Raw genomic sequence first — 16,235 nt, 5'->3', positions numbered from 1 at the left:
TCTTGCTGCTTTATGGCCGCACAGACCTCGTCTTGTTGCAGCACAGAGCCAGTCTGTCCTGAAAGTATACCCAGTGCTGTCAGTGTGGCGGCTTTGACGGAGGACCAGGAGGAGGACTGCTCAGAGGTGTGCCCGTGTGTGAGTGTCGATGGCCCTTTGATTTTCCTCTAGGGTCTGGCTCCTAAATGGATCGTCTGCTGCGCTGCATGCAGCGGGAACCCGGCAAGGGGGTGCCAAGCCCCACGTTCTGTGCTGGGTGTAGTTTTTGTTTAATAAATGCCGGTACTTGGTCTCTTATCTTCTCTGCTGCATCTTTGGATGCACACAAACACGCACACACAAGCATACTTTCTCTCTTTTTCCATTTTGAAATTTCTTCACACATTGTCTCCAAAGCATAATTACAGAGCTCCGTGTAGCAGTAAGGGTTTGGGTCTGGCAGTAGCTAGAAACCTTGCCAAACCAGGGATCTGAATTCTGGATCCAAGCCTTCACAGCCCCAGTGGAGACAAAGTGCACCGCAGACTAGAAGGAAACGGATTTCGCTACCGTCCTCCCCTCTGACTTCTTCCATCCTACCCCCGCCTTTCCTTCCTTGAAGAGACCCAAGAAATGCAAATAGTGGAGCCACACAGACACCAGATCAAGGCCAAGGATGCAACAGACCAACTCCCTCCCGGTGGGTCAGGTCGCTGGAAGGCAAGTCTGAGGCTGGGCCCGCGTTGCTCCCCCAGACTGTCCCTGTCATTGATCCCATCAAGGGTGGCCGTGGGGTTTTCTGATTCACTGGGAGTCATTTCTGCGTGACTCCCAAAAGGACCCCTCAGGGATTCAAGGTCTCAGGATGCTTGTGCCTCAGGATGCTTGAAGGACCAAGAGTGTTTTCTGGCCAGAGTTTGGGAAGCACACGGCCCGATCTCCTGGGTCTGCTGGTGTGTTTGGTGCAAATCCCCCTCTGAGAGTCCAAGGTTCAGTCCAGGGTTTCCCAGACATAACGTGAGATCCTTTCTCCCTTTGTCCTGTGCCGAGTTAGCACTATTCCAGGGAGCGAACTTGCCTAACAAAATGAGCATTTTATTTGGTTTCAAAATTCTATTGGGAACATTCAGACTCTCAAAGCTCTGGTGCTGCATGGCTTAAGTATTGTAATGAAACAATTGTGTGATCCCTTGGTTTGGGGTGGTTGGACACCATCTTTCATGCATAGCCTTAGGGAGGTTCAGTGAGGCCCGAGAAACCAAGGAAGCCTCGGGCTCTGCCCTCCCTTGACCGTCTTCCCCTCAGCCTCCATCCCTTCTTCTGCCTGAGCTGTTTCTAGAGAGACCATCTCCACTTCTGCGTCCATTCCACAGTCCAGTGCCGTGACCCCTCACAGCAGCTTTAATGAACCTTCTTTCTCTCACTCACCGGTGCCCTACTCATCGCCAGGTCAGGGGGAAACCTGCAGTTCCTTGTCTTGCTTGACTTCCTCCCTCCGTGTAAGCCTCTTCGTGACGGGATAGCTGTCCATCCTTCCACTGGCCCTGAAGTCACCTACTCTCTTCTTCCAGCTGGCCGTCTGTATCTCATTCATGGCTCCGCTCTGTTAAGTCAGTTTGCTGAATGTTTCCTGCGGAGGTCCTGGCCTGCGCTGTGGGTTAGACCTCCGTTTCCCGTGGCAGCGCCCTCCTTACTGGTCTTGGCACTTCAGTGCCAGAAGGTTTCTGAATCTGTTCTCCCTGCTTCAGTTCTCCCATGGCTCCCAGTCAGCTCCGGGAAACGCTGAACCGACCCCCATCTACAGGAGCTTCTCTACCGTCTTGCTGAGACGAGCCCCTCTGCCCTACTCCTGTCCTCATTCGTTTTTCTTGCCTCCTTCTCTTGGCAAATGCTCATTCCTTCTGCTTCGAGATGAGTCCTTCTGTGTATAAGATGATGACACTTTGCTGTAATGGTGTGCCTGTCTGCCTGCTCCCCTCCCCGGACTGCAGGTCCCTTCCTCGTGTCTGTCCCACTCACACCCAGCACAGTGCTGACACCTTCTTGGTGCTAAGTAAATGTCTTCATGAAGAACGTGTCCCTGGGACAGAGCACTGTCAACGCTTTCCCTTCGGAAAGGATGGTAAGAATGGCTTTCGAATATGTAATAGCCCTCAGGGGCACCACTTACTGTACTTCTGGATTTTCCTTGTAGCCTTGATGTTGAGCTCAGGGAACACACTAGAGCAGAGAGTCCCACCACCACTGCTCCCCTGCCTTCCCCCCCTCCCCAGCTCCCCACCAGAGACACACAGGCCCTTTGCCCCTGGGCGCAGGCACAGTTCAAAATCGGAATCACTAGCTCTCCGCGGGATGCTTGTTTTGGGTCAGATGATTGCATCCCAATGTTGACTCCGAATACTAACCCTTCAGAGTTTACTGTCTGAATGACTCCCCCCCACCCCACTCCTCTATATGTCTTCCTGTGCATCGTGCTCCGATCCCGGTGTGACCACCGGTCAAACGTATGCACAGGAGAAATCCAGTTCAGGTGGGTGCATCTCCCCGGTCAGAGGGCTGGCCAGACACTTCTGGGTGAAAGAGTAGATCTATTCATACTAGAAAACAAACAAATCTCTGCCCCAGTGTTTACTCCTCCTGGGGTTTTCCAGAGCTGCCTAAAACGTTCTCAGGGCCAAGGTGTTTTTCAGCCATTTTCTCTTAGACCTGTTGTGTTTATTTGTGTGTGACCACGTCGGTGTTAGCTTTAGAGCAAGTTATACAGAGCGATTGTAACACAGAGGGGCTCCGTGTTCTACCCTGTGACGTGGGGAGACCTTGGCGGTGGGGACAGAGGTGGAAGGGGCCGGTGGCCGCGTGGCTCCGTGCCTACATGGGGGGCGTGGCTTATTGGCGGGCGGTGACTCCGGCTCCGTTTTGACAGTAAGATAAAATCCAGGTTCTTTAGGGTGACCTTCAGGAGCTTCAGTGGTCTGTCCTAAACTGCCTTCCCCGGTGGTGGTCTCCGCAGATGGCCTCCCTGGACTGTCAGTCATCCAGGGCTCCGGAACCTTGGTCAAATGAAAACGAATTGCTCGGAATCCCCGCTCTTACGTGCCTTTGAGCAGGCCGCCTGGGGTGTGAGAAGCGCCCCCCCCCACCGCTCACCGCGGGCAGTAGGGATTGTCCGCCCACCTCGTGACTTTCATTTTGAGGCTGATGTTTGAAACCAGCGTTGGCCCTGCCTGTGGCTTTGTCCTCTGTGTGCGGCGTGGCCCCAGTTGCTCTGGGGAAGCTCTTTTGAAAGACTGTTCGAGGGCTCCCAGCATCCCTGGTCGCCTGTGCTTTAACTTCCATCGTTCTAAACATGCTGTCAAAATTTGATGATCGTCTGACCTGCCACCCCCCACCCACCCCCAACTTTTTATTTTGGGAAAGGTTCAGATCTACAGAAACATTAACGCGTATTCTTCACAGTTCACTTGTGAGTATTCTGCCACACTCACTGCCTTTGGGGTGTGTTGGCGACAGTGACGTGGTCTCACACCCCGAGTATGTTCACGGCAGTAGCGCCGCCTGTGGGTGGGTGTTCTCCTCCTAATTCAGGTTCAGTTAGGAATCACCCTTGCACTTTGTTGTCGTGCCTTTTAGGGACCTTTGGTCTAGGATGGCTTTTTCCACCTTGCGGGGGTGGATGGTGGTATGGCTGTGGGGTGAGGGGCGTGGGGACCCAGGCCGGGACGGGCCTGGATGTCACTCCTTGGGGGTCACTCCTGGGCGTGTGGACCCAGCCCGACCAACGGCAGGGGGACTGTCCACACTGGGAGGGGTGCCGTTGTCCACGATAAATAAAGCACACATCCGGGATGTGTGTGTGGCTGTTACGTGGTGGGAAGTGTGAGTTCAGAAACAGGGACGAGGCCGAGGGAGAGGAGTCGTCTTGAAGGAGGAGGCAAGGGGATTGGAACACGAGGCGGCTGAGCTTTAAGGAACAAATTTAAATGTCCATGTCTGCTCTGAGAAACTCAGATCAACTTTTCATACATTTTTATTACTGCCCTAAAGGCTCCTTTCTATTTCTAGCCAACAATTTCAACAGTTCTGCTTTTTAAATTTTTTAAATTCTTATTTTGATTGAAGTGTAGTCAATTTATAATGTTAGTTTCAGGTGTACAGCACAGTGATTCAGTTATACATATGCATACACATAGGCTTTTTTGGGGGTCAGATTCTTTTCCATTCCAGCTCATTATAAGAAATGGAATATAGCTCCCTGTGCTATACCGTAGGTCCTCATTGTTTACCTATTTTGTATATAGTAATGTGTGTCTGTTAATCCCAAACTCCTAATCTGTCCCTCCCCCCCGCCCCCATCCCCGTGACCACAGTTTTCTGTGTCCGTGAGTCTATTCCAACATTTTTACTTTAAACAAAACCAACCCCAGCCCAGCCCCTTCCCTCGTTTATGGCAGGGTGGAGCAGTCTGCCTCATCCTCTCCTTCCTAAACCTGCAAAACGCTCTAATAGATTGCTTTCCTGTGAGACCCCCAGTTTCTTAGAAATAATTCACTTGTCAACTCCTTGGTGGTGCCCTGATTGGAGGCAGGTGTGGACGCAGGACCTAGAAAGGTGACTGTGGGCTTCTCCCCCAAACTCGGAGCCCTGGGTGAGCCTCGAGAGGGTACCCTGCCCGTGGGGGAGGGGCGCCTTCCTCCTCCCGTTGGGGAGACCTTGGGGCCGCCTCCGTTTCCCCTTTTTTGAGCATGGGTTCAACTCTTCTTTCATTTCCAAGAAATGTAACATAGTACCCTTCCAGTAGATCCCCCCACTTTGCCTAGGCGACAAACCTTGTTTTACGTTGCCTGTGACCAAAAGACCTGGTTAACACACACAGGTGTTTGTCTTGTTTACAGTGCTTCACTGTTACTTGTAAAACTTCTGGGGCTGTGTCTGTATATCCATCCTTGTTCACCTCTCAGTTCCCCGTGTTTCTAGAAGTGGAGCTTCTGGGTCAGAGGGCGCCATTTCTGCTTCCATGCTTCCTGCCAGCTTGCCTTCGTAGGTTTGCTGGTTGACATTCCCACTGGCAGCTGCATCCATGCGCCTGTCGCCCCACAGCCCCACAAAGGTGGCTGTTACGGGTATTTAATTTCTGCAAGTTTCATACGAGAATCACTGTGGTGACTTGCTTTTTTTTTTCTTTCTGCTACTAGAAAACTTGAATGATCATTTCATATTTTCATTGGCCATTTGGATTTCCTCTTTTGTGACTGTTTCTTTTTTTTTTTAATTAAGGTGTTCATCTTCTTTCTATTGATATGTTACAATTCTTAATATTAAGCCTCCTCCATCTGATGAGTTAGGAAAATAGCCATTTTCCTAATTTGTATTTGTTTTCAACATTACTGTGTTTCTGAAATACAGAGTTTTTTATTCGGAAGTGGTCAAATCATTAAATCTCTTTAACGAAGAGGGCTTCTAACGTGTTCTAGAGGAGACTGAAATGTGTTGGCAAGTGCTGTGTAGCACGTCTAGGCTGTGTGTTGAGGGTGGCGTCACTGAGCATGCTTCCTCAGTGTTACCTGTGGGAGGAAGAGCCAGTCTCGTTTGTGTGTTACTCCATTCGTTCACTTACCCAGTGTTTCCCGGACGCCTGCTCTACCGATGGCATTGGGGTGGGGGGGTGCACGCAGGAATCTGCCCTGGGCCTGAGGAAGTTTTGGGGGTGATGTGCAGGGCAGATCCCCAGGAACGGGGGCATCGCCGCTTCTACCAAAAAACAGGGTCCCAGTCAGCGTTTCCTGATTGTCTGCCTATTCCCCCCCACCCCAAGGACCCTCCACTGTCGCACAGAGCACACCGAGTGGTCAGAAGGCTCTCAGTATTTCTCCTGGTCTCTGGTTGGGTACCATAAGCAAGCTCTGAAATCCAGAGTTTGAATTCTGTTTTTATTTAACCATTTTCCCAGATGTTTCCTGTGGTTTGACAGATGCACCATTTACTCGAAAGTTACACTCCTGAGATTTTGAATGTTATGGACACTGTTGCTATAGACAGTGACTCTGTCCGGGCAGGGTTTGAAAGATGACTTTCGCTTCATTTTTGGGTTGAAGATGTGTTTTTCCCCAGAACAGAAAGGCTGTCTTCATAAAGAGCTTTTACCTTCTCTGTTAACAGTTCTCACCTCTGGTTTTTAAAAGACTGGAACCAGTTCATCAGAATGTATTCCAATAAGCACCATTGCCTCCCTGGGTAGGGCTTTCTGAAAGCAACTGGACCCAGTACATGCTGGTTTTGTTTGTAAAACTCACCTGGGTCGTAAAGAGCTCAGGTAGTGGGTAGGTGAAGGTTTAAACTGGCCTCTGCCGGCTGCGGGACGCCGGGGTGTGGTGAGGAAAGGCACAGACTTGGCATCGCTGCCCCCGCGCCAGGCCCGGAGACGGACCCAGGGTTGTGTGCGGGGCCTGCAGTCCCCGCAGCCTGCCTCGGGGAGCCTCTCAGCCCGGGTCCTGTGCTGGGAGGGACTAGGGGCAGCTGCTCCTGCAAAACACGGGGAGACCGCGGTGGTGGCTGCAGTGGAAGGAAAACAGGGAAACTGGACCTTGCTTGTCCGGGGGCGGCTGTCTGCACCCCTCACCCCACCCTGCGAGCAGGCCCCTCTGGCAGCACCCCCCCCCCCCGCCCACTCCAGCTTTTGTTTCGCCTTGTTTTAGGCTTTTATAAAAGCCTTATGTTCTGGGAGAGGGGGACAAAGGAGGATGGGGCATGCTGCCATTCTGACGGCGAGCCTCCTTTCTCACACCGTGTGACCGTCCCGGTGCACGTCACCTCTGGGAGGCCCCCTCTGCCCGTAACAGCCCCGGGGGTCCCGAGCCCGCCGCCTGGGGAGGCCCGCACCTGGCCGGCTCCCTCCGGCGGGGACTCTTATTCTGACAGGCCTCCCGCCTGTCCAGTCCCGGGCCGACCGCCTGCCAAGTTTGTGAGGCCCCAGGCTTTCTTGTGGGAGGACGCTGGGCTGTCTTCATGCTCTTTGGCAATGATTAAAGTGAGGTTAGTACCGAAAACCCTTTCATTTCATTCCCTTATCCTGGCTTTTTCAAACCAGATGGCAACCCTGTATTTTCAGCTGTAATTAATTTAAACTCGGAGGCAACGAGGACTGGGAGAGGCAGAGCTGACTGCTCGGAAGGGACAGCAGTGGCTTTCCTGCCCGCCCCCTCCCCTCACCGGACGCCCGCGTCCCCGTCGGATCCGTGTCACGTACAGTCTCTTCCCAGAGGGGCCTGGGAAGAGAGGGGGCTGTTAAAGGGGCTGCAGCCCGCCTCGCGTTGCACGCAGGCGCGGGAAGGGTTAATGCCCAATGATAATTGTTTCCTTAATGGACTAGAAGTTGCCAAGTTTCAGGTGCCGGCTGACATGTTGTCGCCTGGCGGGGCTGTCACGTGACCGGCGTGGACAACGGTGCCTACTTTGTGTGGCGGAGGATGGGGTGCCTTTTCTTCCTGCTCAGCTTGGCTGCCAGGATTGCCTCCAAAAGGGGGGGATGTTGTAGGTTTAACATTGATTGTTGAGGAAAATTATGAGGGAAATAAAAGCACTTGGCCACAGTTGAAGCCTGGAGGTTTCAGCTCAGCCATTTGACCACTTCCCTCTGTGGAAGTTGTACGGGAGCCCCTCCTCCCTGAGCCGCTTTAGAGCACGGGGTCACTTAGAGAGGTAGAGCCCCTTCACGTGGCCTGGGGACCGCTGCCTTGGTCCCAGCGCTCGGGGACTTGTGCAGTAACTCCCCCAGCAGCCTCCTGGCTGAGGGCAAGATGGAGTGCGCGGGGGCCGCTGGCCTGAGAGCCAGTGTCCAGGAGCCCCCCTCCCGTCCGCCCAGCAGGTCCCGCGGGGTTTGCGTTTCCCTGGGCGGCGTGGGCGAGCTGCAGGCTGAGGCAGATCTGTGGACGGTAATGTGTGCAAAGCACTTTGTAAAACTGGACGCTAATGTTATGCAAATGGCAGTTACTACTCTTATTAACATTAGCCATCCTTGGATGACTTGAAGCAGCTTCTCAAGGCCCAGAGTGCGAAACGAGAACCACAGATATGTGGCTCGTGAGCCTCCCAGATGCTCACTGGCGGTGACGACGCCCCTGACGGCAGTCCCCGCATGTGCCCGAGGTGGCAGGGTTTGGGGAGCTGGGTGGCGGGTGGGCTTTATGTGGTTTGCTGTCAAAAACCCGCATTATTCGTCAGCGTGTCTCTTGTGAGCCCCCTGGACTGTGTCTACAGAGACATGGGTTTGTGTTGTTGTTGTTTCCAGACCTGTCCTTCTGGAAACCTTTTATTTGTCTCTAGTAGAGAGGGACAAAGATGTAGGGAAAACATCCTCTGGTCCCGACCTCCTTTCCTACCAACTGGTGATTGATCAAAGCTTCTAAGGACTGAACGTTAAATGCAGAATTACCATATGACACAGGAAATCCACTTGGCGGGTGTAGTCCCCAAAGAAGGGAAAGCGGGGATCTCAGATTGGTGTGGGTACAGCCGTGTTCACGGCAGCATGACTCAACAGCCAGGAGGTGGAGGCAGTCCAGTGTCCGCCAGCGGATGAAGAAATACGTAGGTGACCCTACCGTGGCATGTTCCTCAGCCTTAAAGCAGGAACATGGTTCTGGCACCTGCACAGCATGGATGGACCTTGAAGACATTAATGCTGAGTGAAATGTGCTAGTTGCCAAAGGATAGAGAGTGTATGCTTCCTCTCCTGTGAGGGGCCAGAGTCAGGGACAGCAGCAGCGTGGATGCTGGGTGCCAGGCGACGGGGGCGGGAGAATGGGGGGTTCATGAGGACGGGTACCGAGTTCCCCATCCTGGACATGAGTGGCAGGGGAGGTTACACAACGGTGTGAATGTATGTAATGCCATTGAATTTTATACTTTATAATGACTGAAACGGTGAATTTCACGTGTATTTTACCACAGTAAAGAAAAAAAGGATTAAAAAACCTTCTAAAGACTAATGATTCACTCCAGTTCAGTTGAATAAACAATAATGAACGTATTCTGTGTCCAGCCTTTGTATTCCGTGCTCAGCTGGTGCGTAGAGAGGGGTGAGCAGCTCGGAGGACAGAAGCTCAGCTCCCAGGACAGGATGTTTGGGGCCTAATGATGGAGAGTGGCCGTGTGAAGGCGCGGGGTGGGGGCGACATTTAATTTAAAGGGCAGTCAGGATTCACCATCTCCTTTTGCTGTGGGAGGTCCTTGTGTGAAGGAAAGGGGTGTGTTACTTGGGGTACTGGGGGATGGCAGCCCGGGTTCTCTGAAGACATTTTCAGAATCATCAACTCAGGAGTTGGGGGTGGGGGATCCCACTTCAGTGTTGGACAGAGTTGTCAGGTTCCCCTGGTCCCTTTCCCAAGTTGCAGGTTTTGGATTAAATGTGATTTTAATGGCCAGATGTGAGTGATGTTACAGTACTGCTAAGCAGGCAATTTAGGGAAGTTCAGTTCTGAATTTTCCGAAGAGTGTGAAATTGAGAATATTCGTAATGAAATGCATTTTTACAATGTGGAAACTGAAGTAAGCCATCAGTATTGGCCTTTTCAGGGCCCTGGGGAATTCTGCTTTAATAAGAGATTGATTGGCAATCTGCCCATCAGTTGTCAATACAGTAGCAGCCTTTCTAAGCACCTGTGAGTCCTCGAAATAATCTTTAAGAAATTCAAATACTGGAGGAGTGCTTAGCATGCACGAGGTCCTGGGTTCAACCCCCAGTATGTATGTATGTATACATAAATTAATTAATTAAGCTGCCCCCAATTTTTAAAAAAATTAACAAAATTTTTTAAAAAGTTAAAAAGAAATTCATATCTTGTTCCTATCCTGCAATCTAAGTAAAGAAAAAATAGCTTAGCTAACCTTTTCCTCTAGTTTTCAGAAAGGTGGAGTTCAGCTCAGACCACCTGGATGCTTGAAGGAAATGAGTGCACCGAATGCTTGGAATTAATGCACTACATAATTTGCTCATAGATAGAAAGTCCTTTAATAATCAAAGTTTTATAATTAATAATTCAGTAACTAGTAATTTAGTAGTAATAGTCATGTTTTTTAAAGAGCATTTGGTAGATGCCTCAATATCTTTTATTAAATGAATATTTAACCACATTACATACTCAGTACTTAAAGTCTCAAACTTTTTCGTATAGTTACATAATAATTCAGGAATTTAATTTTGTGTGCAAAGTTTCTGATGTCAGACAGGGTAGGTGGGTGGTTTTAAAAGAAAAACTGGCTGTTGAATTTTGTTTAGTGTTGAATGTATTGAAGTAGAGCTATCCTCTAATAGCAAGAAGTCCAGGGAATAGTTTGGAACTGGTTACCGCCACCATCGGGGCTGGACTTGGGAAGGCTGCTGGCACTCAGGCGTGGGAATGCAGTTGTGTGTGGGGGTGGGTGAGGGGCGGGGGGGCTGCAACAAACCAAATAGCAGAGGAAGGACATGTGATCGTCTGTCTTTGACAGGCACGCACAGATGATGCAGACGTGAGCAGTAGCTCATTTATCTCTAGCCAATCCAGGGTCACAAATATAGCTGAATTAAAAAAAAAAAAAGAGGAGGAGGATTGGGAAACGGCTGCTGCAGGAACTGGTGCGTCTTGGGTCGTGTTGTTACAAGCGTGGTTGCAGGTGACTGCAGGTGTTGGGATCATCCTGATTTCGAGATTCTATTCTGTTGACCTCGGTTCTTACTTTTTAGACCTTTTTCGGCACTGATTTTTGGTTCAGCATATGCTCCCGTAAATTGAAGGGAATTACCTTTGTTTGTGTGCTCCGTTCTTCAGCTCTCCTCTGGCGTATTCTGTCTAGTTCTGGGTACCACCCTTAGAGATGAATGTTCATTTGGAGAGCATGTGGAGGCGGGGGGCAGGATGGCAGGGGGTCTGGTATTAGGGTCATGGGAGGGGTTCTTGTTTGGTGAAGAGAGTTCTGCGCATGGCAGGGCTGACTCAGAAGCAGCTTTGCAGTAGTTGGAAGAAGTTGACTTCACTGAGTTTTTCCCAAGAGCAGCTCTGTGACCACGGAGTCGTACTGGAAGGTAGATTTCATTCATTGAAGCTTCCCAGTAGTTGAGTGTATTAGCTGGAGAGGGAGGGGGAAGGACCCGACCCTGGGACTGTCTGAGAAGTGGCCTCGTGGCCGTGACTTTGAGGATGCTGCTGTCCCCTGTCCTTCACGGCCATCGCACTGCTAGGTCTCTTCTTTTGAGTAGGGCTGCTGCAGACACTGTCCATTTAAAATCTGCTCCCGACAGTCTCCATGGTCAGATCTCTGAGCTTCACCCCTTTCTCTGTCCCTGGCCCATAAGGCTAGCCAAGCCAACAGTGCCACGCTGGTACCTCTGCTGCTGTGCCGGGGGACAGATGGCCTGCCCCAGGTGTGTGTCCACGGCGAACTGTAGCTGAGTTACAGAAGGAAGGACATGATGTTTCTATCCCTTCTCTGATGCCAAAAATATGGTTGTATTTTTTTTAATATCATTCATTGAGAGAATACATAATGACAAGAATGACTTACAAATGTTGGAGCATTCGGAATTTTAAATGAATTTGTATTTTATTAGTCTCAGTGACATCTCCATTCATTTGAAATGAGTGAGTGTACACATGCGGCCCATGTGATGCATTGAGGCTAGAAGCAGAGCTGATCTGCACGTGGCCCCGCAGGTGGACGCCCATCGCACTAGTGGCCACAGTTGCCAACCTGGGCTAGGGGGCCGGATGGAGTGCTTTACCCTTCACATTCTCAGGTTTGACCTATTTTTTTTAGAACTTTAGTTTTTCCTCTTGTCTCAGCTGACCGTCTGCAGACCGTCATAGTCAAAGAAGACTCGGTCCGTATTTACATAGGGTTGAGCTATTCAGGAGTGTGGCTCCATCTCGCCCTGTGCAGGCGGGGCTCCGGAAGCCCTCACTGTCCCCAGCCAAGAGGATCCCCGCGCTGGCCCTGCTCTCCGAGCCGGTGCGCAGCATCCGGCAACTCTAGCTGTCGGCCTGGGGTCCCACCCGGAGAAGGGACGAGAAGGCCACCGGCAATGGCAGGGACCCTCCTTCCAGGCCTGACCCCGGGGAAACGGGGCAGGAGACGCGAACACGGGAGGGGGACTTCGCGGGCGGACCCGCCTGCCGCGGCGCAGGCATCGCACCCCAAAATGTTTGCAGTGAAGGTCCCGAATCACCGGGAAAGAAAAGAAGTAAATTATAGGATGTTTCAGACAGATTTTTAATGAAAGTAGGCTTTAAATGTTTTCTGTCTTCAGGCTTCCGTTTCGGTTCTCTGGAAGCTTTAGGGAGGTGGCTCCCGAGGACTGCGGTCGGGTGTCCGGTGCCCCGGGGCGCAGACGCGGGTCTGCAGGGTCACTGCCCGCGGAGAGGGGAGACCCGCTGTCTCGGGGACCAGGAGGGCGGGAGCGGGAGGAGCAAACCACACGGGCCGCCCCGCTGGAGGGCCGAGGGGAGCCCCCCGCACCGCGGAGGCTGGCGACTCCATGGAGCTGTGGGCTGTGCGAATTCAGTGCCGCTCAGTCTTGAGCGGGCGGTGACTGGACGCCCTTGACCCAATCAGAGAGACAGCGTCCCAGGCAGGAGCAGCGAAGTCTCGCCCCGGTGCGCGCCTGCTCTTCCCCAGCCCCCGCGGGACGCCTCCCTGGGGCACCACCCCACGGGGTAAGCGCCTTGGGCGGAAGGGGAAGGGCTGGCCCGACGGGAGGCCCCGCCCAGGCCCCGCCTCCTCACCCCGGCCCCGCCTCCCCTCCGGCTCCCCGCCTCCCCTCCGGCTCCCCGCCCCCCGGCTCCCGCGGCTGGCGGGCAGTGACCGCCGCTGGCCCTGGGTCGGGGTGTTGGTTGTCGACGGGCCCGTCAGTGCAGGGCTGATGACGAGATCTGCGGGTTCGTTCTTTCTCTCATCCACCCAGAAGGGTCCTGAGCCACAAGGCTGGGATGATGCCTGGGCTGACAAGTGTCTTCCCTCTTGTCTGCAGGGGTGTGGGGGTGGGAAGCCTTTTCCTGGCTTCTGAACTGCCCTGAGAGGAGGTCAGAGGGCAGCCCGCCCTACCTCTTCTTACCAGCAGGCCTGGCCTCACGTATGCTGTCACCTCTCCGTGCTGATTCCATGTGCCTCTTGATGACAGGGACACCTCAGGTCCAGTGGATCTTAGGGGCCTCTTTGAAAATGTCCAAAAGAAGATCTGAGAAAAACTTTTAGGGGGATTAGTTACAGATAAAGCAGGAAAAACATGGGTGTGGAGAATGTCTAAAGAAGTAAAAAGCAACGGGGAAGAAAGGCCGTGGGGACTGTATTTGTTTCTGGAGCCGCCATGACCCAGCACCGCCAACTGTGCAGCTTACACAAGAGAAAAGCGTTTGCTCCCCGTTCTGGGGGCCGAAGGGCAGAAGCCTGGAATCCAGGTGTCGGCAGGGTTGCTGCTGCCTGGGGCTGGGGACGGGTGGGGGTCTGTCCCAGGCCTTTCCTGCAGCTTCTGGGGGCCTCAGGCAGCCCTTGGCTTGTAGATGGCATTCTCCCCATGTCTTCACATCTCGCATTATCTTTCCTCGGTTCATGTCTGTCCCTTTGTCCAAATTTCCCCTTTTTAGGACACCAGCTATATTGGACGAGGGCCTAGCCTCTGACCTCATCTTAACCTGATTATCTGCAAAGACCCTATTTCCAAATAAAATCACAGGTACTGGGGTTAGGACTTCAGCATCTTTTATGGGGAGGGGGACACAATTCAACCTACCAGAGTCAAAGCAGTTCAAAGAAGAAAGTACAGAATGGCTAATCAATGTATGAAAAGACCCTCAGCTGCGCTGGTGCCAAGGTGACAGGGTGACAGAGGACCCTGCTGGCGAGGGGAGTTCAGTGGACTGGACGACCACACCCTAAGGGCTCCGGCAGCACCTGTGGGTGTTCAGGTGTTGAGGGTGGGGAGCTCGGGAGCTTAGCAGCCCAGCGGCAGTCCTGCTAGAGATGCACCTGAGCAGCTCCTGGACACGAGGAGATGTGGGTGGGATACAGACTCCATGGATTGTTTATAATTAGGTAGGCCTGGGATGGCCAGTGCCCGTCGGTGCAGCAGTGGATGAATAAACTGGTGGACTCCTGGGAAGGAAGAACATGAATAAAGCCGACCTCTAGGCCAGGACCACAGGAGGGAGACAAGCGTGGTTGTAAAGCAGGACGTACAGTGATGGAAACGTGAATCGTGCCACGAGGGGTTCACAGACGTGTTCCCACACAGTAAGAGGACAGAGGCCCGGATGGGAAGAATGCCCAGACACAGGCCCGTGGGGCGTCCAGGAGGAAGGAGGTGAAGGCTTGGGGGTGTGATGGCGGGGCTTCGGCGATGTCTGCCTTGTTCTGCGGCTTGGACCACGTGCCAGTATTTCCTTAAAGAGGGAAAGATCTGAAGCAGATATGATAGGTTTCACCTGTCAGTTCTGGGTGGTGGGTACCAAGGTCTTCATAGTTTTCTGTGCATCTCTTGAGAAGAAGAAAAGGTGAAAAGGAGAGGCTTTGGAGCCAGTCAGATATAAACTGTAACCCTTGTACTGTGCTAGTTTACAACCTTAGACAAGTTTCTTAGCCTGTCTGAACCTCAGTTTACTCATCTGTGCAATGGGGATGATGCTTGTTTTGCCAAGTTGTGCTGGGTTTCATCAGGTGATGAGGCAGCAGTCGGTCAGTGATCATTTAGGATAAAGATAGTTACAGTGAACAGTTTTCAGAGGGATTCCCCAACTTGGTAGGCCTTTTTTTTTTTAAACTATTGTAGTCAAGTCAGTTTACAGTGTGTCCATTTCTGGTGTACAGCCTAATGTTTCAGTCATACAAATACACGTGAATATTCATTTTCACATTCTTGATTCCCCAACTTGTGCGGCCCTCTCTCTGGGGCAGTGTTTCCTGCAATGCGTGTGCCTCTCACTGGCACCGCAGGTCACCAGTGTCATGTGACAGAGCCGATGAGAAGTATCTTAGTTCCAGGTGGTGGACTTTTGACATCTGAACTAGCAGAACAGGGGGCGCTACCTTTGTGAGAGTTAACAGGGAAAAGGTTCCGTGGGTGGACAGCTGGGCACTGACGTAATCAGTCATCCATGCTCAGGTTGGGTTCCCTGGAACCTTGGATGTTGGGGGGGCGTGGCTTTTTTCTTGATCATTAAGTGATGTAAAGCGGTGACAGCTGTCATATGCAACACGATCCTCCCCCTGGTCAAAGGCAGAGGCCTCTCTTCCCCGTTTCACTGCCAAGCAGGACGTGCTTGGCATTGCAACAGAGACCCCAGGTCATTCTGTGTCTTGGGGATGCTCTGAATGCCAGTATTTCTCAACTTCTTCTTGACTGACAAACAGCTCACCATTTTGTACCCAGGAGGGCGTCTCTGCCTCACCTCCTGCCTCCTCCCTATGCCAACGCCTTCCCTCTGCACCGCCCCACCCTGCTGGGGCTCCCGCCCCCTCCACTTCCCATCTAAAGTTGGTACTGAGGAGTGAACGACAATTGGCCAGGATGTCTTGGGGACACACCCAAGCACCCTCCTGCTTGCTTGGGAACAGTGAATTGTCCTGCTCACAAGGAGAAAGAAGGGGGTGATGTGTGAAGTCTGGGTGGCCCAGGGGACATTTAAAAGGTGGGGAGAGGAAAAAAGATGGAGAAGATAGTTACAGGCAGAAACCATTTCACTGCTCTCTGAGCCTGATGTTTAAATAAATGCTCCCTAAATTCTGCTTTTAAAAAAAAAGTCTTTCCTGTTGAATTTCCTCTGAAATTTCCTTCCCTTTCATTCACCACAGATCCTGTTAGCGGGACTCACACATAATACATGTACTTCAATCATTCGCTGAGTCAGTGGATGGTTGTTAAAACATCGGCGCTGTGCTCAGTCCTGGGCCCTGCGCCGGGGAGACGTGTCCCGCTGGGGGGGAGCTGGCGTGCCCCTGGGAACAGGCCTGTGACGCCGGCTGGTACCCGCTAACTGGGGGGCGCCATGGGCTGGTCCGCTCCTGCAGCCCTGCAGTTTGGGGGGGTCAGGGAAGGCCTCCTGGCAGCTGGGGACAGAGCGGGAGGTGACGGGGGCCTGGGGTGAGGAGGGCTGAGTGGCTGGCATGGCTGGTCGTGTCCTGCCTCCTCCTCTCAGGCTGGGTTTGCTTTCCCCACCTCTCTCCTTTCCTGTGAACCTGGGACGGCGCCGCCTCCCTGACCTGCAGCTCAGCTAGTAGTGCTGGTGGGGAGT

At 52.5% G+C, this 16,235-nt stretch overlaps 1 protein-coding gene across 10 annotated transcripts in view; it reads left to right on the top strand.

Moving 5' to 3' along the window:
• The window catches only part of VGLL4 (vestigial like family member 4), a 141,645-nt gene that overhangs the window by 113,587 nt on the left and 11,823 nt on the right, over positions 1 to 16,235 (top strand). The window contains exon 1 of one of the 10 annotated variants that reach the window (XM_015241411.3): positions 6,943 to 7,008. The exons of the other annotated variants lie outside the window; for them this stretch is intronic. Within the exon in view, the coding sequence (XP_015096897.1) occupies positions 6,995 to 7,008 (14 nt within the window). The 5' untranslated portion in view covers positions 6,943 to 6,994. Of the gene's footprint in view, positions 1 to 6,942; positions 7,009 to 16,235 lie in introns of those variants that run through there. 10 annotated transcript variants of the gene reach the window in all.

This window comes from Vicugna pacos, chromosome 17 (genome assembly GCF_048564905.1).
Source record: "Vicugna pacos chromosome 17, VicPac4, whole genome shotgun sequence".
NCBI classification, from domain to species: Eukaryota; Metazoa; Chordata; class Mammalia; order Artiodactyla; family Camelidae; genus Vicugna; species Vicugna pacos.
Note: the sequence above shows the minus strand (reverse complement) of the source record. Positions and strands in the feature narration are given on the sequence as shown.